Genomic DNA, 27,506 nt, shown 5'->3' with positions numbered 1-27,506 from the left:
TGTGGGTCCTGAGGCAGATTTGGGCTGTCTGGGATGTGTCTGTGTCTGACTCTTCCTGAAAACGTCCCAGGTTTTTATGAGTTTATGAATTAGTTTCATAGAACCAGAGAGTGGTTTGGGTCGGAAGGGACCTTAAAAATCCATTTATTCCACCCCCTGACCTGGGCAGGGACAACTTCCACTATCCCAGGTGGCTCCAAGCCCTGTCCAACCTGGTCTTGGGCACTTCCAGAGATGGAACAACCAGAAATTCCCTGGAAAACCAGTGCCAGCTCCTCACCACCCTCACAGGGAATGATTTCTTCCTGATATCCAACCTCAATTTCCCCTCTGTCAGTCCGACCCCACTCCCCCTTGTCCTGTCACTGCAGTTCCTGATTAAAAGTCTCTCTCCAGCTTCCCTGGAGCCACTTGATACCTTGAAAGGTTTGTGAGGTCTCCACACAACCATTTTTTCTCCTATTCTCTTCCTTTTTCTCTGCTATTTTATACAGAGAGGGCAAATGTCACTCCCAGAGGTGCCAGAAACTCCAGTTTGAATTAATTTACCATCAGGAACACCCTGATTTTATTTGAGTGAGCACCTTGGAGACAGGAGAATCCCAACACTGGGAAAAGATGAAAGGCGCGGCAAAACCCCCTGGATCCACCAGCGAACAAACAGCTCAACACCAGGAAGTTGCAGGGTCACAAACTACAGATTTTATTGTGTTTTTTTTTTTTTTCCAGAAAGATTGAAACGAAACAGTGATGAGAAGAGCGAAACATCCCACACACCAAGAGGAGGACGAAAAGCAGCGCCAGTGTTCGCTGGAGGAACTCGCTGGGCGGCGGCTTCAGGGTGCATCACAAGAATGAGATGAAGGAAGGCAGGAGAAGAAGAGGAGTTCTACAGCCTCTAAGCACAGGAGGAGGAGGAGCTTTTGGGGTGTTATCCATATCCAAATCCGTATCCAAGAGGGAACGAGCCGGGTGGGTTTAGTTGCCGCCGCAGCAGCCACCGCCGTTTCCACCACAGCAGCCGCTGTTGTTGTTGCTGGTGATGGTGTAGCAGCAGGGCATGGACATGCAGCAGGACTGCATGGGCATGCAGCAGGGCGTGCAGCAGGGGCTGCAGCACTGCATGGGGCTGCAGCACATCGGCCTCTTGCAGGTCTTGGGGCTGCTGTAGCAGCACATGGTGTAGCTACTTCCGCCACCGCAGCATCCGTTGGGCATCTTGGTGATGGGAGTGGAGGCGAAGCTGGAAGGGAAAGAGAGGGTTTGTCTTTTTCTCTGCTTGAATATCCCACAGGTTGAGGCAGCTTAAAGCTTTCTTATCCCCAAATCCATCCCAAACTGGCCAGGGAGGTGCCTGGTGTGCTGAACCCCAGGACAGACTCCTGTGCGTCTGGCATTTTGTCCAGCACTGGTTCTGCCAGGGAGAATCCAAAACCAATCCAAAACGCAGCCCAAAACCAATCTCTGGTCCCCAAAACCAACCTGTGATCCCAAAATCTTCTGCGGTGTCCAGTCCCAAACCAGACAGCCCAGAAAACCCTGGGGAAGCCCAGGGAAACCCAAAGCAAAGACAAGCAGCAAAGTCCAACTTACCCTGCTGAGCAGTGGAGAGAGGAGAGGAGAAGTGGAGATGATCGAATGAAGACCCCTGGGCTGGGGGAGCCTTTTATACGCTCCAAAGCCTCCTCCCCTGGAAATGAGGCATCCCTTGGCAATTCCGACCCCGTGGATCACCCGGGGTCCCCGCTCACGTGTCTTCCTCCTCCGGTGTTTAATCTCTGCCTCCTTCTGTTTGCTCACCACCTCAATTGTGCCCCATAATTACTCCTCCAGAGGAAACAACAGATGCAAATTTTCTAATGGATTTGCGTTAATGGCAACCGGAGGGAGGGAGGGAGGGAGCTCTGAGGTATTCCCATCCCTTCCCAAGGAATGACCTTGGGACACAGGGACGCTTCACAATGTGCCTGGGGGGAGCCAGGCGCTGAAGCAGTGGGACAACCATGCCTGGAACTTGGAGCTGTCATTGCTCATGTGCCCCCTCTGCCCTTGGCCAGGATCTCTGGGGGCCGGTGAAAATTTCTGATCAATGGGAATCCTTTTATTCCCTGCCCCTGTGGTCAAAGTTTAGGCTGAAATTTCCCCTTTCTCAGTCTTGCTCTTGGGCCTCCCTTCAGGGTGCTGGGTTCCTCACACTCCCTGTTTTGTAATTTTTGTTGTATTAAGATTTTTTTTTTTTTGTTTTCACCCATGGAATGGATGGGTTGAGTCTAAATGAAGCGGCTTTCAAAGCAGCAGTGCTCACAGGAGGGTTTTTCCCCGTGTTGGTTCCACGCATCCCATTTTCTGAGATTATCCCAAAGGTTTCTGGCGCTGAGGAGACCTGTGGTGATCACGTTTGAGTGTTCACATGAGGAACTGTGTCCACACGCAGAGCGGGGACAGCTCCACGTTGGAAGAGGTCGATGGTGCCTCCACGTGATGAGAGGGGCCTCTGGTAACAGATGGGAATTCCAGGATGCTGAGGCAGCACCAATTCATGGCAAAAAGAGGCTGCCATCACATCCAGGAGACTCTGACTGTGAGGCTGACGTGGTGGCAGGTGATCCCTGGTGACTGGGACAGGATCTGCCTTTCCAGGATGTGAGCACGACCTCCTGTGACGTCGGGTGTCCCCTCTGGAATTGTCCCCAGGGGAGGACATTGTTTTGGTCGCTCAATAACAACCAAGAGTTGCCTGCAGGAAGCAACGTCCTCCTTGTGTAAACCCTCAAACATCTCCCTTGAATCAATCATTCATCGCATTTTTATCGGGTTTTATTGCTGTCCTGTTGGCCAAGATGATCCTGGTATTGTAATCATAGAAATACCGAATGATTTGGGTTGCAAGAAACCCCAAAATCATCCAGTCCAACCCTCCTGGATGGGCAGGGACAGCTTCCACTATCCCAGGTTGCTTCAAGCCCCATCCAGCCTGGCCTTGGACACTTCCAGGGATGGGACACCCATGGAATATCCTGTGCCAGGGCATCGCCACCCTCACAGGGAAGGATTTCTTCCCAATATCCCATCCAAACCTGCCTCTTCTCCAAGCTAAGCCACCCGACCACTGTCAGCATTTAGAGCATTTTCCCTGCTGTTCAACACTATTTAACCTGAGTTTGGGTCAGAAATAACATCCACACAAAGTTCCTTTTATAGGCCACGCACCATCCTGTGATGTTTTTTGGAAACTTTCACGGTGGTTCTGTGAGTTTGAGATTTTTGGGAGTCTGTTCCTGCAGCTTTTCCAGTGTGGGGTAAGGCCACGTTGGATGGAGCTCTGGCCTAGCTGCAGGTGTCCCTGTCCATGGCAGGGGTGTTGGAACGAGGTGGTTTTTGACATCCCTTCCAACCCAGCCCACCCCACGATTCTGTGATTCAAAGATGGAATTAATATTATGGATATTCACAAGATTTCCTAAAGAAAAAGCTCTTTATTGAATGTTCTGATCTGGGATAACCTCCCGCCTGATTTACAATAAATAAAAACCCTCCTGAAGACCCAAGCAATGTTTCCAGAGAGTCAAACACGTAGAGAAGATGATTTTAGTGCAGATGTGGCGTGTGAAGGCTGCAGGAAGCAAATCAAGCCAGAGCTCCGGGCATTTTCTCCAGACCTGCAATTCCCAGCTGAGTCCTGCATTTTAATAGCAAAGAAAGTCCCAGCCAGGGAGGGAAGGTATCGTTGACTCACGGGTTTGCTATTTTAGGAATGAGGCTTTTAGGTTGGATGCCAACCCCAGGTTTCATTCCTGGCTCGGAATGCGCGGCTGAAACGCTCTGCTCCCGTAAAAATTCAGTGATTTCTGGGGGTTTCTAAGCTTTTCTTTTTGGAAGACGGTGGTGGGAAGAAGATGCTGCCTGCTGTCCAGTGAGTAGTGAATTCCTCCTGGTATTCCTATTGGAATGTCCCTTCTGAGGTCAGGGGTGAGCTCCTGTGCATCTCAGAGCTGTCCACAACTTCCTCCCGAGGGGCAGCTCCCATCTCTGCTCTGGGACGGGGGGCAGGACCTGAGGGAATGGCTGGAGCTGCGCCAGGGAAGGGCTAGGTTGGATATTTCTGGAAAGTTCTTCCCCCAGAGGGTGGTGGGGCACTCACCAGCCTCCCCAAGGAATGGGCTTTGCCCCAAGGGTGCCAGAGCTCCAGGAGCATTTGGATAATGCTCTCAGGGACAGGGTGGGATTTTGGGGTGTCTATGTAGGGGCGGGAGTTGGGCTCCATGATCCTGGTGGATCCTTTCCAGGTCAGGATATTGGAGGAGTCTCTGATTTATGGAGTGCTGTGTTTTCAGACGATGCAGTTACACCTCTCTCAGTCCCCACCCTCTGAGTTTTAATTACTTCAGCTTTCCGTTCTGTAGTAAAATCTGAGTGAGGCGAACTCTCAGGAAGGGCGAGAAGGAATCAAGGTTTGGGCTGGTAAGGGCTTTAAAGCTCATCCCCTTCCTCCGCTTGCCATGAGACACCTCCCACTGTCCCAGGCTGCTCCAAACCCTCCAACCTGGCCTTGGACAATTCCAGGGATCCGGGGGCAACCACAGCTCCTCTGGGCACCCATTCCAGAGGATCAGGAATGCTTCGCTTGCTTCAGACACGACTTAATTTGTGCCAAGAGCATGGACAGCTCTTTGTGTCCCAAATGTGTGGACCTTGGCCAAAGGCACAGATGGTGCCGGAATGAGGACAAGCTCTGGGCAAGGTGGAAAATTCTGGGCAAGGTGACAAGTCCTGGGCGAGATGGAAAATTCTGGGCAAAGTGGAAAATTCTGGGCAAGATGGAAAATACTGGGCAAGGTGGTAAATTCTGGGCAAAGTGGAAAATTCTGGGCAAGGTGACGAGTCCTGGGCAAGGTGAAAAATCCTGGGCAAGGTGACAAATCCTGGGCAAGGCGGAAGATTTTGGGTAAAGGGACAAATTCTGGGCAAGATGGAAAATTCTGGGCAAAGTGACAAATCCTGGGCGAGGTGACAAATTAAGGGCAAAGCCATGTAAGAACAACCAAAAGACCAAACGTTGTGTTTTGCTGAATGCCAAGTTTTATTGTCTACAAGTCAAGAGAGGAAATGAAGAGTGGTCACAGTGACACCAAAGGTTACCCAACACCAAGAGGAGAATTAACACCCCACTAATATCTAATGCCTTATACAATGGGAGATAAATTCAGGCCTACTCAAGACAGTCAATAATTAAAGATAGTAAAAAAATTAAAGACAGTCGATTACTAAAGGACAGAAAGAAGCAGCAGCTTAAGCTTGGAAAGAAGAAGAAAATCGCTATGAATTGTCTCCATCACCATGAGAACCAGAGGCAAACGAGGAGGTTTTCACCTCCTTGTGCCCATTTTCAGAGCCATCTGGGGCAGCTCAGCAGGTCTTCCTGAGGCTGGCACAGCACTGCTGGATGGGGATGCAGGGCGTGCAGCACTTCCTCACGGGGGTGCAGCAAACCACCACGGGCTTCTTCACCACGCAGCAGGGAGAGCAGCAGGGCCGGGGCACACAGCACACAGACTTGCGGCACACCTTGGTGCAGCACACGGACTGGCACGGGTCACAGCAGGTCTGGCACGGGTCACAGCAAGGCTTCTGGCACGGGTCACAACAGGACTGGCATGGATCACAGCAGGACTGGCACGGGTCACAGCAAGGCTTCTGGCATGGATCACAGCAGGACTGGCACGGGTCACAGCAAGGCTTCTGGCAAGGGTCACAACAGGACTGGCATGGGTCACAACAGGGCTTCTGGCATGGATCACAGCAGGTCTGGCACGGATCACAGCAAGGCTTCTGGCAAGGGTCACAACAGGACTGGCATGGGTCACAGCAAGGCTTCTGGCAAGGGTCACAACAGGTCTGGCATGGGTCACAACAGGGCTTCTGGCAAGGGTCACAACAGGTCTGGCATGGGTCACAGCAAGGCTTCTGGCACGGGTCACAACAGGACTGGCATGGATCACAGCAAGGCTTCTGGCATGGGTCACAGCAGGTCTGGCATGGATCACAGCAAGGCTTCTGGCATGGGTCACAGCAGGTCTGGCACGGGTCACAGCAGACAGTCTTGCACGGCTCACAGCAAGGCTTCTGGCATGGGTCACAGCAGGACTGGCACGGGTCACAGCAAGGCTTCTGGCATGGGTCACAGCAAGACTGGCACGGGTCACAACAGGGCTTCTGGCATGGATCACAGCAGGACTGGCACGGGTCACAGCAGACAGTCTTGCACGGCTCACAGCAAGGCTTCTGGCATGGGTCACAGCAAGACTGGCACGGGTCACAACAAGGCTTCTGGCATGGATCACAGCAGGACTGGCATGGGTCACAGCAAGGCTTCTGGCATGGATCACAGCAGGACTGGCACGGGTCACAGCAAGGCTTCTGGCATGGGTCACAGCAAGACTGGCATGGGTCACAACAAGACTGGCACGGGTCACAGCAAGGCTTCTGGCACGGGTCACAGCAGCAGGACTGCTGGCACGGGGAGCAGCACACGGTCTTGCAGGGACTGCAGCACACAGTCTTGCACGGGCTGCAGCACACAGTCTTGCATGGGCTGCAGCACACAGTCTTGCACGGGCTGCAGCACACGGTCTTGCATGGGCTGCAGCACACAGTCTTGCAGGGGGTGCAGCACACGGTCTTGCTCTTCACGACAGAGCAGCATCCCGTGGAACAGCATCCAGTGGAGCACATGGTGTTGGGAGAGGAGTGAAGGGTGGCCGGAGCGAGGACCTGCAACACAAAGGACTTTGAGATTCAACCCATCTTTCCACCCTGCCCAGGCCCTCATCCCACCCCATCTCCTGTTTGTTTGTCTTGTGTTGGAAACCCAAGATCCTCGCAGGAATCGAAGCAACTCTTGCTCTGTCCCAGAGATATTTGAACTCTCCTGGCAGCTGCCCGTTCTGTGCTCCTCCCTGAATTTCCACCCCAAGCAGCTCATTTTCCACTGTGCTCTGTCCATCTTTTCCAAGAGGCGACAGATCAACAGTCTCAGAAAAATCTGGATTTCAGGGAGAGCTGTAGCTCATGGAACCCCGCAACGTTATAACAATGGAATTGCAAAACCTTGGAACCATAAAGCCATGGAATCACAAACCCATGGAAGCATAAACCCATGGAATCAAAAACCCATAGAATCACAAACCCGTGGAACAGTAAACCCATGGAACCCATAAACCCGTGGAACCTTAAATCCAGGTAATTTAAGGTTCCATCACAAAGCCATGGAACCATAAACCGATGGAACAGTAAACCCATGGAATCACAAAGCCATGGAACCAAAAACCCATGGAACCATAAACCCATGGAAGCATAAACCCATGGAATCAAAAACCCATTGGAATCACAAACTCATGGAACAGCAACCCCATGGAACCATAAACCCATGGAACCACAAAGCCAAAGAACATTTTGGGTCGGAAGGCACCTCTGAAGGTCCATCCAGCCCAATGCCCTGCAGAGATCAGACACAACCACCCAGCCTCACTCCACCTCTTGCCCAAAGCCAAAGAACCAAGAGAACCAAGGATCTCTGGTAGGAAGCACTCACCGTTCTTGTTCTTGCTGAGAGCTGAAGCTGTGTGAGGAGCAGAGGCACCTGGAGACCTTTTTATTGAGGTCGGAGTTGTCCTGCCGGACATGAGGTACCCCCCAGCAATCCGTGATTTACGCACTAAGCCTGCACTTATTCACCCAATGGGCCTTCATGTGTTTAGTCTTTGCCTCGTGGCTTTTGACCAACCCTTCAATTTTGGGCTATTATCAATTTGTTGTGTGAATTTTTTACAATTTTTTAATGTCGAGTTAATTCTTGTGGGACGCTCGGAGGTGTTGTTTCTGCCCGCTTTGCATATGGTAAGGCTGCTGCTTGGAGGTGATTAATTGACATAAAAATCCTAATTAAGATTGAGATGCAGTGGATTCCAGAGGCGTGCAGAAGCTTCTGGACGTCAGTTGTTCCTTGATATGATTTTTAAAATAGAATTCCAGGAAGTGCGATTCCATGGTGTCGTGCTTTGCCTCTGAATGCAGAAATGGTGGAGCCCAAAGTCCTCCTCTCTGGTCACCAGAAGGGCGAACCCAGAAAGTCCTCGGTGTCCCATCCCTTGCTGATTTATCCCATCCGTGCATGGGAAAACACCTGGGAATAGGATCATGGAATATCCCAGGCTGGAAGGGACCTACAGCGACCATCCAGACCAACCCCTGGCCCCGCACAGCCCCAAAAACCCACCCTGTGCCTGAGGTTGTTATCCAAACTCTCCTTGAGCTCAAGACCTTGCCAATATCAAACATTTTCACTGCAAATTCATCGTGGAAATTCAGAATTGGTTTTGGGTCAAATCAGAGCTTGAGTTTTTCCAATTCGTTTTTGATGTATTTAAATAAAAGGAAAATGCAAAACTACTCTGGGAGTTTTTGCATCCTGTTTATGCTTGGCACGACTTGATCTGCAAAATTCCTATTCAATTCTTTTCAGATTCCAAGATGCCCTGGAGTAATGGAAGAGCCACCCACGGATGCTAATTCTGGAAAAACTCCGCGCTCAGCTCCCAGTCACCCGCTGGCAGCGATTAGCGCTGATGCTAATGATCACGCTGTGATCAGCCATTAATGATGGATGTTAATATCTATTTTGCATAAAAGCTCCGCGTGATGTGTCCTGAGCATCTCGAGGATCTCAAATTAAACCACGAGTTTATTAAAAAATGATCTCTCTCCCGTCAGGGGAAATGTTTGGTGTCTGAGGTCACCTCCAGGGGTGGAAACGGGGGCTGAGCGCTGAAGGATCCCTGGAGACCCCTCACTTCTGCTGGGGTGAGGGAGGGGAGATTTAGGCTGTTTTCTCATCCAATTCTGGGCGTTGAGGACACTTTGGGCCACCAGAACCTTCCATCTGGCTCCTGGTGACACAAACCCTGTTTCCCCTCAGTTCTGCTCTTGACGTTCGGCCACATCACAATTGGAGGAGCTGCTCCTCCTTCTAGGAATTCACAGGGCCATGAAGTCACCGCCTCTCCAGGCAAGGCCATCCCAAGGTCAACGTTCCAGTTCCCTTGGAGCTTAATTCCTATTGGCTTCAGCTGCGTTAATGACCTTGAGCCGGGTGCCGCCCATTATGTCCTAATTAGCGATTGACCCCCGGTGATCTGCTGGGGATTCCAGAGCCTCCAGAGAAACTCCAGCATCAGAAACGTGGGACATCCCGAGCAGGGAGGGGATGGAAGAGGGGTTGGCCAAAACAAGGCCATTTTATGCTGATTTTGTAAGGGTTTGGTGCGTGGTTTCATCCGGTGAGCCAAAAAAATCCCATTGTCCCAGTCGGATGTGAACACCAGAGGAGTTTAAAGCTCTGCAAGGTGGATTCATAGATCCAACGGCGATTTTGCAAAGGAAAATAATTCAAATTAGGGCCACAAAAATGTTGCAATCATATTTCGCTTTGAGTGAAAGGCTCTGAAAGATGCCCAGAGGAGCAGAACTCTGTTTGTTTGGACTGGAGATCCAGGAAAGCAATCCCGAGGCAAATTCCTCCCCATTAATCCCTGGGGGTTTCCTCACAGTTTGTCCGGGTTGTGGAATCCAGGGTGTCGTTATTTGAACTTAATTTTTTAATTTGTTTTCATTTTAAAATTTGTTTACATCAAAGTGTAAAGAACAGAAATTAATAAGCCTGAAGTTATTTGACGTGTCCATAGCAGAGCAGAAATGTCCCTTCAGGCCACTGGAGAAGAGGATTTCTCTTGCCAAACGTTTGTGGTTCTTCGAGGCCTCCCCACCCTCACAGGGAACAATTCCTTCATTTTATCCCACCCAAAACTCCTCTCCATCACTCTGAAATAATTTTCCTGTGTCCTGTCCCTGCAGTTCCTGAGGAAAAGTCCCTCTCCAGCTTCCCTGGAGCCCCCTGCAGATCCTGAGAGAGGCTCTGGGATCTCAACACTCTCAACATTCCCAACATTCCCAGCCTGGATCCACGGGAGAAAGGCTCCTTATCAACTTCACGGGCTTCTCTGGATTTGGAAAAGGAAATAAAATGCGCCATGGTCAGTGATGGAGCAGGAAATTGGAAGCTGGGGCAGCACAGGGAAGTGAAAGTGTCTGCTTGAAGACCAAACCACCACTGCGGTGAAACCTCACAAACTCAATTCCCACCGGCAGGGAGGGCAGGAATGAGTAGGAAAATTGTTTTTTTCAGGCTCCTGTGAGGCTGAGCCACCTCTTGGCAAGGCCAGGAACCCCCAGGCAGGTGAATCATTCATTGCTCCCTGTCCCGACCTCAACTTTTCCTTTTTAACCCATTCCTTTCTAATGAGCATTTTCTCCAGAACCTATAAATAACTAATTCCAATTGCTTATTGACCAAGTGGTCATTTAGTGGCTATTGCAGCACCCAGCTCATTCCAGGCTGTTTCCCACGCCAGGGATGGGTGATGAGGGATGTGTCACGCTGGGGAAACCTTCACTTATTTTACACTGCCGAAATTGGTTAATTGAGGCTGTTCCATGTTCAAAACCCTGCAGGATTTGATTTTATTTCAGTTCCAAAAATAGCAGCGGCTCTGAAAGCAGAAATACGTGGGGGAAACATGAACACACAGGTCAGGTGGAAACCTGAACCCCCAACATCTGCTGAGCCCAGGGCAAGGATTTGTTTCACCCCACGTGCTCCTCCCACCCCTGCAGGCGTTTTCCATGGATTTCGCGTTTCCTTGGCATTCCTCCGGCTCCAGGGATTAAATCATGATTCCAAACCCACAGAAAAACAGAGATACCACCAGATCAGCAGGGAATTCCCAGAAAAAGAGGTCCCAAGACCACCAAATCCAACCTGTGCCTGATGCCCACCTTGTCACCCAGCCCAGGGCACTGAGTGCCACCTCCAGGCCTTCCTTGGACACCTCCAGGGATGGGCACTCCAAACCTCCCTGGGCAGCCCTTTCCAAGGCCTGACCACCCTTTCCAGGAGGAAATTCCTGCTGATGTCCCCCCCGAGCTTCCTTTGCTCCCAGCTGAGCCTGCCCAGCTCCCCCAGACCCTTCTCCTGCTGCCCCAGCCCCTTCCCCAGTTCTGTTCCCTTCTCTGCCACACTCCAGCCCCTCAATGCCCCTCTTGCCCACCGACCCAGCCGATTTAATGAGGCAATGACTGAAAACATCCAGGACTGTTCATTTGGCTTGAAACACCATTTTTATTGTCTTGCTGGAGGACGAAGCAGCAAAGCAAGAAGGGAACCATTCCTGGTGTTGGCAGAGGAAAGATAAACATCTCAGAGCTCCTCAAACTGAGAGGTTTCGTCCTAAAACTGCATCACCTCTGGCAGTTTTAGAAGGTTTTTCTCGGAGACAAGCGGCAAAGCTGCAGAGCCATGAGCCCTGGGAGGAGCTGGAAGCTGTGGACGAGAAGTGAGCTGGCGCATCCCAATGCTGGATCCTGCCCTCAGTACTTGGGGTAGGACAGTGGCAGCTTGCAGATGTTCTTGGTGACCTGGGGGCAGACTGGGGGGCAGTAGCGCTGCACTGGGGGGCAGTAACGCTGCACTGGGGGGCAGTAACGCTGCACAGGGGGGTAGCAGGGCTGCACTGGGGGGCAGCAGGGTGTCACGTAGCTGAACTTCTGCACAGGCTGCCTCTGGATGGTGTAGTGGCACGAGGGCCCCGAGTCGTGGCAGGAGGAGGAGCGGGATCCGTGGCAGGAGGAGCGGGATCCGTGGCAGGAGGACTCGTAGTCGTGGCAGGAGCCGCGGGAGCACATCGTGCTGGAGTTGTGGCAGAGCTGTTTGGAGCAAGGCATCGATGTGGTGAGAGGAGGCTCTGATTCTCTTCTTATATCCCCCCCCCCCCTTTTCTTTTTAATAATATTTTTTCTTGATGTCTCCTGTGAATTGTTTCTCTCCTTTTTTCACCTGCCTAATCCAGACCCAACATCCCCTTGACCCTGCCGGGTCTGCTGGGAGTGCTCTGGGAATTGGGGTGTGAAATCAGGTCCCTGTGAGGCAATTGGAACCCACCTGCCAACCCCCAGCTCCGGCAGAGCTTGTGTCACCCCAGGATCCCTCCGGGGGCTGCGCCTTTCCTGGGATTCCCATGAATCCTTATCCTCCACCTGCCATTCCCCACCCATCCCTCCCTCCCTCAGCACATGAGGGAAGCGCTTCCCTAAATCCCAGCTCCTACAAGACCCATAAAAACCCCTGGTGGAGGTTTCTAGAACAGAAATGGCAAAATTTGTCTTACCCTCAGCTGCAGCGAGAAGATTCTGGAAGCGAAGGCGAGACTGCGGAGGACGGGGCTGAGGGACCTTTTATCCTCTCCCGAGGTCATTTGGGGTGTGAGGCACCTCCTCACGATGACACCTTAATTAATTTCGCGCTCAATCCCGCAGATGTTTGCACTTCCCCTGATTTTAGGTGTTCCCTCCTTGACGCACCGGGCCCCGTCCCGGCGGTGATTCCTACGGGAGGGATTTTGGAAGGGCAGATCTCTCCCATTTCCTGGAGACTGACGGGTGTTAATTAGGGACAATGAGGGACACCCGGGATTGCATCAGGCACAGAAAGGCCTCAGAAACGCTGACTCCTGGGGTTGGTCCCTCGTTGGGTGCAGGTGACAGCTCAGGGTTTTAATTCCCCTGCTGTTGAGTGCCAAGAGGAAATGGGATTAGCGCCTGCAATTCCTGGGGATGGCACAACGCCGGAAAATCCGACAGGATCTCCTCGGCTCCCTGGGCTGGCAAGAAATGAAATGTTCCTGGTTCTTCACGTGTCCCTCAACTTGGCAGATGACTGGGATGATCCCATCAGGTGGTTCCACGTGAATCACAGGTTATTAAAGAGAAAAACATCTGATCCTGAGCTCTGGATGAGGTTTGAGGATATTAAATTTTGCCGTTCCTTGGTTTCTCTCTCCTTCCATGATCTCTCACATTTTTTTTCACCTGACCTCACCAAAGGAGAAGAGGAGCTGAAGTTTGAGCAAATACTCAATTTTGTCACTCCTGGTGGACGTTTGGGCACTAAAGCTGGATTTATGGCCCTGTTTGACTCAGAGTTTGCAGTGGAAGAAAATGAAACTCCTCAACCTGGGAAAATGTTGCCCATTAGAACAATTCACTCACTGGGAAGGGGAGATCTCCAAACTGGGGGTGTCCCACAGCTTTCCCCCAGACTAAAGGCAGCCAGTTCCTCATGGGGAGTTTTGTGGAGCAAGGGAGGATGACAGGAATTCCTCAGGGACCTTTGGTGCCTCAGGTGAGGGTCCCTCAGCTGCCACCCAGGTGACAAAGTGGGAGCTTTGTGTGACAGTTCTCCTTTTGTCCACATTGATGCTCTCCAAAATCTTTATACCTCCTCGAGAGCCTTCCAAAACCACCCAAAAAACATCTATGAACTTTTCAGATTCAGGGTCTGCTCAGGAAAATCTCAGAAGGGTTCCCATCATCTTTTGCTCACAGTTCTTTCACAGGAATTTGGGCCTTCTGTTTTCAGAGGCTCAGAGGCTTTCAGATATTTGAAATTTTATATCCCAGATCTGAAATAGAGCTCGGAGTAAGTTATTACATATTGAGAAGGAGCAATGTGACCTTCTTATTCCCCTTCCATTTAATTTCCTGGAATCACTGAGGTGGGAAAAGCCCTCTGAGATCATCGAGTCCAATCTTTGACCATCTCCCCCTTCCCTTTACTGACTTCCATCCATTCCCAAATGAACGTGGGAATTATTTGCCACCAACTATTGGGATACTTAGGAAATACAAAGAAATTTGAATTGAAAATCCCTGAAAAAATTACGAAGAAAATCAAGGAAAATGAGAATAAAAGAATTCAAAGGCAACGGGGGTCTCATGAATCAGATTTATTGTTTCCCACACCCAGATGAGTCTGAACCAGAAGCGCAAGACAGAGAAAGATTCCCAACAAATAATTACACCCTGAATAATTAGAAAAGGACATTTCCGGAATAATTAGCAAGAATGACACCACAAATGCTAATTAGGGGAGCATTTCATCCCCACACGGCAGAGACCCGGGGGTTTCAGCGTGGACAAGACGAGCCGAGGTCGGGGTGCCCGAGGGAGGAGCCGGTGGCTCCGGCTGCCAGGGCTGGATCCTGTTCAGTACCTGGGGCATGCTGGTGGAAGGTTCCAGATGCTCTTGGTATACTGGTGGCAGTAGGGCACCTGGGGACAGCAGGGGACGGCAGGGGGGCAGTAACGCTGCACGGGGGGACAGCAGGGGACAGCGGGGGGACAGCAGGGCGTCGCGTAGGTGCATTTCTGCACCGGCTGCCTCTGGACGTAGTGGCAGGAGGGCTCGGGCTCGTGGCAGGAGGAGCGGGATCTGTGGCAGGAGAACCAGGATCTGAGGCAGGAGGAGGAGCGGGAGTTGTGGCAGGAGGACTCGTAGTCGTGGCAGGAGCGGCGGGAGCACATCGTGCTGGAGTGGTGGCAGAGCTGGAAGGAAGAGAGAGATGGTCAGGCTGGGACAGCTGCCCCCTCCTTGGCTCTTCTTTGGGACTGGGATGGGAAATGTTGTTTCCCTCTGTTTTGGGGTGTACGGGACATGGTGGCCCTTCCTTTGGAGGACACTCCATGATGGTGCGGCTCTGACGGGAATTTCCCTCCCAAGATGCTCTTGTTGGACTTTTCGGGGTAGAATTTCCCTCTAAAACTGCTCTGAATTGTCCAAGCTCTCTCTGCCTCCATCAATTGGGAGTGAATTCCTTGCTGGCTCCCAAAGACTCCCAAATCTACTCCTTCAATTTTTCCTTCTTTTCTGCCATCCCGCCCGTGAGCAAATCAAGCACTCCTTGTGTCTGTTCAAACACCCAGCCATCGAAAATAAGGAATTTCTAAGACAAAGGCAAGGTCTAAACACAGAACTCTGCAAACAGCTCAAGAGTAGATAAATCAACAAAATCCAACTCACCCTTGGCTGGAGCAAGAGGAAGAGCTCGTGGAGCTGGTGCTGAGTGAAGGATGGACAGGGGATGCCGGACTTTTATATCTCCCAAAGGTTGTTGTGGGAATTAGACACCTCTTGGCAATGCTGACACAAACCCTCATATTCATATTTATCTCCTGTGTCTTGTTTTTAGCATTTCCGACTTGACGCAGCCAGGAAAAAAAAAAACCCAATGATGACTTTTTCCTCAGCGCTTTAATAAGTGAGGAATTTCTCAATCTGCTTAGAAGGGAATTTTGGAGGCAGTTGCATATTCCCGTGGCAAAAATGAACCTATCCCTGGAGTTATTAAGTGATTTGTCGTTGGGCAACTGGGATTGCATCAACTCTGGACGGTTGACTCCTTCCCCGCGTGCTGCCCCTGGTTCTCCGTGGCAGAGTCACTTTTTGATTGATAGGTTTTTCTCCCCTGACACAAGGGACTGTAATTAAGAGCCACAGCTCCCAGGGACTTCATTAGAGGGAGGTCCTGGTGACTACCTGGGACCCGACGCCTCGGCTCTGGAGGTGACGCCAGAACGACGTCCCCAATCCCAATTTTTTCCGTTCCGTTTGCCAACCGTCAGCTGTTTTATTTTTGCTTGTGCCACAATGTTTTCCTCCTGGCTGGAGGGGGTTTCAAATCCTCAGCAGGAAATGTTGTGTGAGGATTTTTGCCAACCCAAGGTTTCTGTGGGGTCTCATTTAATTTAAGCGGTTTTGTAATTTTTATTCTTTCCCGCGTTTCGCTCTTTGGTCCCAAGTTTCTCTCAGAGCAACCCAAGGTTTTAGGAGAATAAAATGGGCGATTGTCCCTTTCCTGTGACTTTTATCCAGGTGAGAGCCACAGGAACAACTCAGACATCAAGGAATGAGGTGATCTTTAGGGTCCCTCCCCGCCCAAACTATTTTACGATTCTAGAAATCTTTTTATTTATTTGTCAGGCCGTGGTTCAGAAACCCAAAAGCTTTTAGGGAAATCTTTTAGAGCTTTGGAAAATCTGAAGTCTTCTGGAAGCTGCTGCGATGTAGAAATGCTTCATCCGGGTGGATAAAACTCATTTTTGGGGGAGTCCCTTGAGTCAATTCTCCGTCAGGCAGGAGGAATCCACGGAATCAGGGAATTGTGGAGTGACTTGGGTTGGAAGGGACATTAAAGATCATCTCATTCAACTCCCAGGGTTATTAACTCCAGCTGAGTCTGAATGCTGAGCTCGTGGGGAAGCTGATGCAGCCACAGAGCCTGTTCTGGAACCGGTGGCTCAGCTGGACTGGGAGATAAGGAAAGTCTGAGGTTGTCAAAAGCCCAGAGATATTTCACACTTATTTTAAGTGCCTGCAATTGTCGCTGAAAACAGTAATTTGGAGCTCAGTGAAAGAAGGAGGGCTAGGAAAAGCCACGAGGTGCTTATTTGCATTTGTTAGACACCTCAAAATGTTTGTGACTCTGAGCCAGAGGGACGAACGAAGTGTGAGGAGCTGCTGAGGAGGGGACTCAATTCCCTCCAGTGGAACCCTGGAATGGGCTGGATGAGGAGGGACCTTCAAGACCTCCAGTGCCACCTCTGCCATGGTCAGGGGCACCTCCCATTGTCCCAGGGTGCTCCAAACCCCGTCCAGCCTGGCCTTGGAAACTTCCAGGTATCCATGGAATCACCTGTGCTACCCTCCTGTGAGCAAATTCCTTTTGGATATAAATGTATATTATGTATACATTTATATATAAATACCATTTATTTATACATTGTAAATACACATTTAATGTATAAATACCTATTCTCCGTATCAATATGTGAATAAATATGGTGCAGGTGAGCTCCCTGAGCCTTCAGCTGCTCCAGAAATGCCTCTGGAATCACTGGCTTTTATTATTTTGAAATTTTAGGGACATTTTGTGATCAGCTTGAGGAGAAAAGTGGTGACTAAGAAGTCAGAGGTAACAATTATTTGGAATAAAAAAGGTCAAAGAATAAAGAGACCATGAACTTCTCTCACTTTTGGAAATCAAATTTTATTGTGAGAGTCAGGGTGACAGGAATCTTCTAAAACCTTCCAGTACGGGGGCAAATAAAAAAAAAGGAGAAGATGTCAGAGGGAATGTTTTGGAGGATGTCAGATGGGGGAGCAGGAATCATTCCCCACTTCACTGGGAAGCAACCTGAGCTGGGTCTTGCGTGCCGAGCAAATGAAACCAAATTAGAGCAAAACCAGGAACCCAATTCTAATCACAGATGAGGAATTCGAGGATCAAATTAAAAATGGGAATAAAGAACCATTGATTGAAGCTTCAGGCACAGAGAACACCCAAGGCAGGAACCGAAGAAAAAAGGTCAAAGAATAAAGAGACCATGAACTTCTCTCACTTTTGGAAATCAAATTTTATTGTTTTGGAGGATGTCAGATGGGTGGAAAGCAGCAGGAATCATTCCCAGCTTCATGGGAAGCAACCTGAGCTGGGTCTTGCGTGCCGAGCATATTAAACCAAATTAGAGCAAAACCAGGAACCCAATTCTAATCACAGACGAGGAATTCGAGGATCAAATTAAAAATGGGAATAAAGAACCATTGATTGAAGCTTCAGGCACAGAGAACACCCAAAGCAGGAGCCATCCAGGGTGCCCTCAGTACTTAAACCAAATTAGAGCAAAACCAGGAACCCAATTCTAATCACAGATGAGGAACTCGAGGATCAAATTAAAAATGGGAATAAAGAACCATCGATTGAAGCTTCAGGCATGGACAGCACCCAAAGCAGGGTGCCCTCAGTACTTGGGGTAGCACGGTGGCAGCTTGCAGATGTTCTTGGTGACCTGGGGGCAGACTGGGGGGCAGTAACGCTGCACTGGGGGGCAGCAGGGCTGCACTGGGGGGCAGTAACGCTGCACTGGGGGGTAGCAGGGCTGCACCGGGGGGCAGCAGGGCGTCACGTAGCTGAACTTCTGCACAGGCTGCCTCTGGATGGTGTAGTGGCACGAGGCCCCCGAGTCGTGGCAGGAGGAGCGGGACTCATGGCACGAGGTCTCGTGGCTGTGGCAGGAGCCGCGGGAGCACATCGTCCTGGAGAGGTGGCAGAGCTGGAGGGGAGAGAGGAACGGTCACAGCCAGCAGGAGCTTATAGATATTTGTTCTGGGATTCCCCATTTTCTTCCTAATTTCCAGTTCTTCAAGGGGTGAGAAAGCGGGGTCAGTGTTTTTGGGAGATGCTTTAATGCCTCGCTAAACCCAGAAACTTTTGTGGATGGGACTTGATTTCCAGAGAAAAATTGGTCCATACATCAATTTCCCATGAGCCAAATTGGTCCAAACATCAATTTCCTATGAGCAAAATTGCTCCAAACATCAATTTCCCAAGACCAGCTTGAGACCTTCTGATTCCTCCTTCTTGGAAACCTCCAAGCCCTTTTTCCACAAACCCCTCTGTCTGTATTTTCTGCCCTTTCTGTTATTTTGGTTTGCCTTGAGCCTCTGCTCAAAGCCCTTATTTTAATTTGTTTTAATAATTTGCTCTTGTGAGTATCAGGAACTTGGTCTCCAGCATGACCAAGATCTAGAGGTGAGGAGGGAGTGTCCAACACTCCAATTCCACCCAAACTCATGGAAAATCTCCAGGTTTCCTTAAAGAAACTCCAGGGGAAGAGAAAAAATTGGACTCACCCTTCCAGCAGTGGGGATGGAGCTGTTTTGGAGCAGAGCAGCGAGTGAAGGAAACTGGGATGGGAAACCTTTTATACTTTTCCACAGGTTTATCTGGGACATGAGGCATCCCTAATTACAGATCCCAGCCCATTTCTATCCACTGTGTTCAGCTTCCCGTATTTTCCCTTTGATGCTCTGTGCTTTTAGCATTGTAATTATTAATAGCTCATTAATTCCTTCACCTCCCTATGAACGAGATTGGAAGGAATTTTCACGGGAAGTGACCAATGGATCTGCTCGTGGACAACGTGGATCAGGCAGTCTGTAATCCCAAATTCCTCAGGGTCACCTGGACCAGGAGCTCCACGTGATCGACCTCCATGTGAAAAAAATAATTATTGATGTTAATCCCTGAGGATTAGGTTTAGGGCAGGAATTCTGCAGGGGAATTGCACAATGGGGCCGGTTATCTCGATGAGAGGTTTGTGTTAGCCCAAATCTGTCCTGCAGTGATCATTCCAACCTGCCCGCCCCGTGTGGCCCAGCAAGGATTCCTCCTCCAGGCGTCCACCAGAGTGGGTTTCTGTCCATGGGGTCACAGGTTTTGCCACCAAACCTGCCCCAGAGTGGGTTCCTGTCCATGGCCCACAGGTTTTGCCACCAAACCTGCCCCAGAGTGGGTTCCTCTCCATGGCTCACAGGTTCTGCCACCTCTGTGGATCCCCATCCACCAAAACCTGGCCGAGCAAACCCAGCCTGAGGCTTCAGGTGCTGTTTCAGTCTGGTTTTGCACCCCAACGTGGTGTTGGGGGCAGTGGTACAGGATGCTTTGGGGTGAACAGAATCCCAGATTTCCAGAATCTCTGATGTTGGAAAAGATCTCCAAGACTACCGAGCCCAACCTTTGACCAATCCCCACCTGGTCAAGCACTGAGAGCACTCAGCGCCAGGTCCAAGCATTCCTTGGACACCTCCAGGGTGGCCCAAACCCTCCCAGGGGTTGGTTATTTAAAATAACCAGGTTTTGGTTATTTTCTCTTTTGATTTTACCCAGAATTTTTAATTTTAGCCAGGACAGAGTGCTGCTGTTGCTGCCCTGCTTCCAGCACTTCTGGAATGATCTCAGGGATGATGAGACAGAGATGGAGGCACAAACACAACAACGTGATGCAGGAGACACTTCAGAACCTGGATTTTCCCGTGAATCACGGGTGAACTTTGGTCTCCCATGCCTGGGTACAAGTCATGCCCATCCGACCCATCAATTACATCTTCTTGTCCCATAAAAGGCAGGAATGTGTCAACACCGGGATGGCACCGGGGATTAGGAGTGAGGCACGAGGGATTTGGGGTGATGCTCTGCTGACTCACCGGGATCCCTCGGACTGGAGCACTCACAGCTGAGCTCTGTTCCCCTGGTGCACAGAACCAACCCGTGACTCCTCCCTGAGAGGTTTGGGTCAGGGAGCACTTCTGGGAATTTTGGGGCACATGTGGGAGGAGATTTGCTGTCACCCGGGAGAGGTGAGGAGGGAAAAACGGAAATAAAAAAGGTGACAGATGTAAGTATCAGGAAGTGGGGCAGGAAACAGAAATGTCTGAGGTCATGAGAGGGCAAAGGCCCCATTCTTCAGGGGTGGCTCAGTGTGGAAGCTTCCAGGTCCATGAGGTGTGGGATGAGATCCAGGAGGTGTGGGATGAGCAGCTGGAGTTCCAGGAAGTGTGGGATGAGCTCTATGAGGTGTGGGATGAGCTCCAGGAAGTGTGGGATGAGCAGCTGGAGCTCCAGGAGGTATGGGATGAGCTCCAGCTGTGGGATAAACTCCACGAAATGTGGGATGAGCTCCGGGAAGTGTGGGATGAGCAGCTGGAGCTGCATGAGGTGTGGCACGAGCTCCATGAGGTTTGGGCTGAGCGCTGCCACTCCCTGTGGTTGTCTGAGGGGGTTTCACCAGCGGCCTGGAGCATTTACAGCGAATTATCCGCATTTGCACACCTGACTTGGCTCTGCCTGGACCCACCTGCGCTTGCTGCAAACGCTGCAAGGTGGAGTGCAGTGTTTTATCCCTATAGAAATATTTTATATTTTTTTATGCCCAGGGAATTTCTCTGCAGGGTTTCAGCACCTTGGCTGCTGTGGGAGGAGAAGGTGGGGACAATTTCCTGCTGGATTCCTGCAGCCTTTCCTGCTTCCCTCTGCAGATGTGTGTGGAGATAACACCACTCCAGCTCTCCAGGGAGAGATTCCCTGTCTCTGCTCCTCGGGCCCTTGCCAAAAATCTTTCCTTCCATGGGGTGGCACAGCCTGGATGGCTCCGGCTCAGCCGGGAGCGGAGGTGAAACCTCGGATTGCTTGGAAAGGATTCGCCCTGGAGATTTTATCTGCCCTTCCCACAAAGCCAGAACTCAAAGCCAGCCTGGAGCCGCTGGTCTGGCTGGGTTGGCCCAGGCTGGGTGAGGGGGGACAGGGATTGGCACCCCTGGATGTCCCCAAGCCAGGCTGGAGCCTGTTCCCAACCCTGATGTTTATTCCCTGCTCCTGCAATCACCGACCTCACACCTGGCATTGAGGCTCCTCGTTATTTTAATTAAGAGCAGTAATAAAACCAGCGCTAATAGCACCTTTCTCGTTCCTTTCCCAGGTTCGTCATGAACCCTTGGCTAATTAAATATCTTGTGCATTACACACAGTGCTGCTCTCATCCCACAGAGCCCCAAACCCCACAGAAATCAGCCTGGTGCAGTGAGAAATCCAACTGCAGATCTGAAATTCCTTTTCCCCCTTCCACAACTACAAGGGGGGCTCATAACTTTAATGGTTCAAGTCAGTTAAAACCTCGGGAGGAAATGGGAATGTTTTTTTTCTCACTCGAGAGGGGCATTGAGGGGCTGGAGTGTGTCCAGAGAAGAGAACAAAGCTGGGGAAGGGGCTGGAGAACTCCTGGAGCGGGCTCAGCTGGGAGAAAAGGAGGCTCAGGGGGGACATCAGGAGGAATTTCCTCCTGGGAAGGGTGGTCAGGACTTGGAAAGGGAGGTTTGGAGTGCCCATCCCTGGAGGTGTGCAGGGAAGGCCTGGAGGTGGCACTCAGTGCCCTGGGCTGGGTGACAAGGTGGGCATCAGGCACAGGTTGCCCTCAAAGGTCTCGGAGAGCTTTTCCACCCTCAGTTCCTCTGGCATTCTGGGATTTCCTGCAGGGAACACAGATTCTCAAAGCAGGGAGACCAGAAAAGACCAATCTAACCCCAAATTCTCCGTTTTAGAGGGGCCAGAAGGGACACTGAGCACGACGTGGTCCTTCCTCTGCTCGTGTCCTCCTCTTTAGGGAGATCAGGGATTTCCAGACTTCCAGGACAGAGCCTGCTCTGTGCTCACCAGCCACGAACAAACTGCAAACCCTTCTCAACGTGCCCATGAGGGGCTGAGGCTCCGAGCCAAGGGCTGGGGCTGCAGAGAGCCTGATCCGCACCTTCAGCCCCAGACAGATTTTGAAATCAGCCTGGCAGGTGCCCAAGGTGTGGGGACTGCAGGGCTGAGCCACCCCAGCCTCTGGGATGCCACGGGAAAGGGGAGGGAGCTGCGGAGAGCAGCTCCCCTCAGCCCAGACAGGCTGGGGAACGATGCCAGAGATAAAGGAAAAGCAGTGGAAAAACACCAGGACGCCAGCAGGTTTTGATGAGCTTTTAGGCTTTAATTCAACATCACACCTTTGCTACTGGAGGCAGGAGCAGGGAACGAAGAACAAATCCCAATTCCACCGCGCTAATGCCACTCGGGGGTTCTCAGGAGGAGGGAAAAGGGCCGCAGGGATGAGGCAGGGCCTGTCCAAGCTCAGGGACAGGGAGCAGCTCCGAGCTTCTTCACTTCTGCTGCTGCTGCGGCGGCCACTGCACCGGCTGCTTGATCTGCTGCTGCTGCTGCTGGCACGGCACCTGGGCCAGGGGCACCTGCCCGGTGCCCGCCGGGCACTGAGGGGTCAGCACCACCACGGGGGTGACGTCGGGCACCGGGGTCACCTCGTGGCACGCCAGCCCCTCGGAGCCGTGGCAGGAGCGGTCCCTGTCGTGGCAGGAGGAGCCGCCGCCGTGGCAGGAGGAGCTCTCGGAGCTGTGGCAGCCTCTGTTCTCACGGGAGCACATCTTCGGGGCGGCTTGGGGAGCTGGGGAGGAGAGGAGGTTGGTGTTAGGGGCAGGGAGGGAACGGTTTGCATCGCTCCCAGGTTCCCCGGCCGGATTTGCCTTTCTGCCCACCCAGTTCCCCCAGTTTGGGGCTTCGTTCCCACAGTGCTGGATCAGACTGGACCCATCTGAACACCCCCATGAGACCCCACAGCAGCCCTCAGGGCTCTGCTGGGCCCCATGAGCCATTTCCCTCTTCTTCCTTGAGCCATTGCCAAGCAATTTTTTGAGTAATTTCCCTGTTCTCCTTGAGCCATTTCCATTATTTTTTGAGCCATTTCCCTGTTCTTCTTGAGCCATTTCCCTTATTTTTTAACATTTCCTGCTATTTTTGAGCCATTTCCCTGCTATTTTTTGAACCATTTCCCTTTTCTCCCTTGAGCCATTTCCCTGTTATTTTTGAGCCATTCCCCTGCTATTTTTTGAGCTATTTCCCTGCTATTTTTTCAACCATTTCCCTGTTATTTTTTGAGCCATTCCCCTGCTATTTTTTGAGCCATTCCCCTGCTATTTTTTCATCCATTTCCCTGCTCTTCCTTGGCTGCATCCCGGGATGCTCCTGGAGGAACAGATGCTCCGTGTGATGCTGGGATATCCCACACCAGCAAGAGGCATCTTGGCAAGAACCCCAAAAATCTCGTAGCCTCGAGGGGCCCTGGCAGAGCCAGGACTGGTGGCAAAGCCCTGGAAAAATCCACTTCCAAAGGCAGGTGCCCAAAATAAAGACAATTTCCTCTGCCTTCCTCCCTCCTCGTGTCCTCTGCTCCCTCCAGGCCAAATTTCCTGAGCACAAGGAAAATCCTCTGCGCACATCCCAACACCCTACCGAGGGTTGCTGGGATTTCAGGGAGGCAAAAATCATCCAGGATGCTGAGCTGGAAGAGGATCCTGCTGCTCCTTCCTCTCGCAGTTTAAATCCACCCTCTCTGTCCTTTCCTAAATTTCTTCAAGGAAGAAATTTCTTCAAGGAAGAAATTTCAATACTTCAAGGAAGAAATTGTAATACTTTCATCTCCTGAATGTTTTCCAAAGGAGCTTATTAAAGGAGTCAGGCTTATAAAAGCAATTAAAATTCCCAGTTTAACCCCGAGGTTCCTTATGAAAAATCAGCCTGCTGTCTCCCATTCATCCCAAAATCCCTCTTCTTTACTTTTATTAATTTCCAGTTTGTCCTTTGAATGCTGGAAAGCACCGGAATAATCCAAATATAACTACAGGTAATAAATTTTGCCTCTCAGCATAAGCAGTCCCGATTTTTAGGAGCACAAAACAGCCCCAGCCACAGAGCTGAGGATTTGGCTCTCAGGAAATGCCCCCAGAGCAAAGCTCAGCTCAGTGCAGGGAATTCTCCTTGGAATTAAAGCTTAGCAGGCACTCACCTGGGCTGTGAAGGCTCTGAAGGATGAACGGAGCTGAGTGAATGAGTTGCTCTCCCCTCCAAGGACTTTTATACAGTTCCCAAGTCCCTTCCTGAAAATGCAATAACGCCCTGAGGGGAAAAATGACCAAGGTATTTACAAAACAGCCCCACCCCTAATTACCCATCACCTTCAAAAGCTCCTTCCACCCGATTTCTTTGATTGACTTGTCAGGCTCTGGATTGTCTTCCTCGTCTTACACAGCTTTAATTGCGCCCTGCCCCTGGCGGGCTCGGGGTGAAAACCGTGTGGGCGGCAGGGGCTGGCTCACGCTCACGGCACGATGAATTTTAGGTTGCAAAACGGGCGGCAAAGGTGGCGAGTTTTGGGATTCCTGTCCTCCCGAAACCTCTCACCTGGAGTCTGGCAGGAAGGAGAGGTCCCGGTGCCCCGTCCTCCCCAGCTGGTCTCGGCAGGAGAAAAACCTTGGGGTTCTTGTGGAGAAAAACCACCGTTCTCAGGTTGTCCCCGTGAAAAATGGTGAATTCTTAGAAAGTCTTGGTTGGATGTGCTTGGAAAACATCTTTAAAGTAATTTTCATCGTGTGAGGAACCTGCAGGTGCCAGAAGTGAGCCGAGGGTCCCCTCTCTGGCGGGGCCACTTCCCAAAGGAACAAAACCAGGATGGTGAAGTCTGTGGCCACCATGGGAGGCTCAGGCTGGGAGGTGACCTGGCAAACCCAGCTGGTGGCACAGGCCATGGCTGGAAGCGTTGGCTCCTACCTGTGAGTTCCCCAGAAATGTAACGAGGTTTCCTCAACATGAGGGAGAATTTCTCCCCTGGAACAGCTGGAGTGTCTGGGGTCATTCCAGACCCTCCCGGATGCGTCCCTGTGTCACCTGTGCCAGGTGACCCTGCTCCCCTGCTGTTCTGGGGTTCTGTGGCTGTGAGATCAGGGATTCCGAGCTTTTGTGGCTCCCTGGTTCTGTGATTGCCCACCTGTGTCCATCTACTTGGTCATCTACTCCTGGAGTTTCTGTCCCACCTGGTTTTACAGCCATTCCACCATCACTGACACAGCCACCACCGATTTTCATTGCTGACGTTTTTCCTGGCCAACCCCGAGATGCCCCACATGGAATTCCTCATTGAAAATTTCCATTTTTTCTCATATTTTACTGTTTTATTTGCCGGGCTTTGGAGCAACGATGGGAAACCAGTGCCGACGGAAGCCGCTTGTGCAAACCCTGCACCCGTGAGTAAGCTGTGAGTAAAATGCTGGGTCAGAGACCACACATCCGAGCTCCCCACGCATCCTGAGCTCCACCAGCTCTTCCCTGGGGGCAGGATGGGAGCACCTGGGTGCAGAGCACTGGGGTGGTGCAATCGTGGATGCAACCATGGCTTCGCAACATCCCCGGCTTCTCATTTCCCCTCCCGACCATGGAATTCCAGCAGGACTCCTGATGTGTTCTCACTCACTTCCCACCTGAAATCCCTCATGGAGCCACGAGTTTTGGCTGGGCAGAGGTGCCCTGAGGCCGAGGGGTGGTGGGGTTTTGTCGGGCAGAGGTGTCCTGAAGCCGAGGGGTGGCTCTGTTTGCTATCACTGAAACAATTCCTGGAGTTTCTCTCCAGAGGCGCCAGTTGGAGACTTTCATCCAGAAGCCAGAGTTGTGTTTACTGCTCAGCCTGTTTACCAACAACTGCAGGAGAGGAGCCTTGGTTTGACAAGCATAGACAGGCTCAGGATGAGTCCTGGCTTATCAGAGTTTGGGATGAGTCCTGGCTTATCAGAGTCGGGAATGAGTTACCAGGCTTTGGGATGACTCCTGTGTTATCAGAGCTCCTCACAGGATGACTCGTCCCTGCCCTGTTGTGCAAGGAGAGGGGAGGAAACCTCGCTGTGCAAAAGGATAAAACCCAGCCTGGGACTCCTCCCAGCCTCAGGCTGGAGCTGAGCTCTGGGGAGGGCGGATCAGCTCAGGCTCCTCGTGTCCAGCCTTGGGTGCAAACCTGTGCGCCCTGGGTTTATTAAATATTGAACCATCCAAACTTTGGGAGTGTCCTTTGAAAGGAGACTCCAGAACCAGGTAGTAAAAAATGGGATTTTCAAGTGTTTTCTCTGTTTTGGGGTAGACTGAAATTTTGAGGTGGTTTTCAATCACTTGGATAAGCACAAATATTTGAAGGCTCTGGGCTTGGTTTTGCAGAATTTTCTAGGAATTTATTTGAGCTTTCAGAGTTTTTTTGCTTGCCCTAATGAAGGAAGGAAACCCACAGAAATATCAATAATGGAGTGGTAGATTTTAGAAATAGAAATGAAAGCAAATAAATGATAACGCCGCCTAATTTTAGAATAGAATTGAATAGGGGTTTTTTGCTTGTCCTAATGAAGGAAGGAAACCCACAGAAATATCAATAATGGAGTGGTAGATTTTAGAAATAAAAATAAAAGCAAATAAATGATAACGCTGCCTAATTTTAGAATGGAATTTAATAGGGTTGGTGACAAAATCTTGTGTAATTGTCCCCACATGATGATCTTATGACAATTTACGTGTGAAGGATCCCGTGGCATCAAACACAGGTTTAGAGCTCAGAGGATTTGGGTCTTTGGTGTTTCAGGGAAAAGTTTTCTGGATTTTTACTGAGTTGAAAATGTCAAAATCCCCCCCAGGTGGGTGAAAGCAGAAAGGTAAAAAACAAAATATGATTTTATGTCTCACTTTTAAATGGACCCAGATCTACGTGTGGTTTTTTCTCCCCTTCCTAACAAGTATTTGGATGAGTCAAACAAGAGAAGATTAAACGTTGGGCAAACCCCACGTCCCAACCAGCGCTGGAACCGTCCTCTCCCCGTGCTTAATTTAGGGCCTGATCCTATCAAAAAAAAAAAAAAAATGCCATGAGCAGGTTATGGGGACGAAGCCAAGGAGCTCCTCGGAGTTGCCTCATGCACGAGGTTCTACGTGCTCGGGGTTTCGCCATCGGGGCAGGAGCCAGGTAAACAACCTTTCACTGCCAGGTCACGCTGTAAATAATAATCAGTCGGAAATCCCCCGGGAGATTGGCAGATCTCCTTATTGAGGCTCTTGGGGGGGCTCCACGGGGTGGGAACAGCAGCTCCAGAAATGACCAGAATCCCAGAATTAAGAGCAAAATCCCAAAATTCTGGAGTAGTTGGGGTTGGGAGGGAGATCTCCTGAGGAAGCAGGGGGCACAGGGACATGTCCAGGTGGGGTTGGGATGTTTCTGGAAGGGGAGACCCCACTCCTTTCAGGGCTCTGCCTTCTCCATGGAAATAAATTCTCCCTTTTGCTGAGGTGGAATTGGGGTTTGGTTTACCCTTG

At 50.9% G+C, this 27,506-nt stretch overlaps 4 protein-coding genes across 4 annotated transcripts; all 4 read right to left on the bottom strand.

Moving 5' to 3' along the window:
• Positions 1-978: 978 nt before the first annotated feature.
• Positions 979-1,218, bottom strand: LOC115913207 (keratin-associated protein 5-9-like). The gene has a single exon (XM_030965130.1). The coding sequence runs from the start codon at positions 1,216-1,218 to the stop codon at positions 979-981; it is 240 nt and encodes a 79-aa protein (XP_030820990.1).
• Positions 1,219-5,406: 4,188 nt separating this feature from the next.
• Positions 5,407-6,732, bottom strand: LOC115913479 (keratin-associated protein 5-4-like). Its single transcript, XM_030965523.1, has 2 exons — positions 6,652-6,732; positions 5,407-6,558 (listed from the first exon to the last, which is right to left on the bottom strand). The coding sequence occupies exons 1-2, from the start codon at positions 6,730-6,732 to the stop codon at positions 5,407-5,409; spliced, it is 1,233 nt and encodes a 410-aa protein (XP_030821383.1).
• Positions 6,733-11,481: 4,749 nt separating this feature from the next.
• LOC115913483 (small proline-rich protein 2K-like) lies at positions 11,482-11,796 on the bottom strand. The gene has a single exon (XM_030965527.1). The coding sequence runs from the start codon at positions 11,794-11,796 to the stop codon at positions 11,482-11,484; it is 315 nt and encodes a 104-aa protein (XP_030821387.1).
• Positions 11,797-17,745: 5,949 nt separating this feature from the next.
• On the bottom strand, positions 17,746-18,036 carry LOC115913484 (putative small proline-rich protein 5). The gene has a single exon (XM_030965529.1). It carries the CDS (start codon positions 18,034-18,036, stop codon positions 17,746-17,748), a length of 291 nt encoding a protein of 96 aa, XP_030821389.1.
• Between the last annotated feature and the right edge of the window lie 9,470 nt (positions 18,037-27,506).

The sequence above is a fragment of the Camarhynchus parvulus genome, chromosome 25, assembly GCF_901933205.1.
Source record: "Camarhynchus parvulus chromosome 25, STF_HiC, whole genome shotgun sequence".
NCBI lineage: Eukaryota > Metazoa > Chordata > Aves > Passeriformes > Thraupidae > Camarhynchus > Camarhynchus parvulus.
This window is presented reverse-complemented; position numbering and strand designations above follow the sequence as displayed.

Bases quoted from the DNA above. Each gene is read 5' to 3' on its own strand.
- LOC115913207 (XM_030965130.1), bottom strand. From the start codon at position 1,218: ATGCCCAACGGATGCTGCGGTGGCGGAAGTAGCTACACCATGTGCTGC.
- LOC115913479 (XM_030965523.1), bottom strand. From the start codon at position 6,732: ATGTGCTCCACTGGATGCTGTTCCACGGGATGCTGCTCTGTCGTGAAG. The intron at 6,559-6,651 runs GTGTGCTGCAGC...AGCCCGTGCAAG, and splicing joins GCTGCACCCCCTGCAAGACT to ACTGTGTGCTGCAGTCCCTG.
- LOC115913483 (XM_030965527.1), bottom strand. From the start codon at position 11,796: ATGTGCTCCCGCGGCTCCTGCCACGACTACGAGTCCTCCTGCCACGGA.
- LOC115913484 (XM_030965529.1), bottom strand. From the start codon at position 18,036: ATGTGCTCCCGCGGCTCCTGCCACAGCCACGAGACCTCGTGCCATGAG.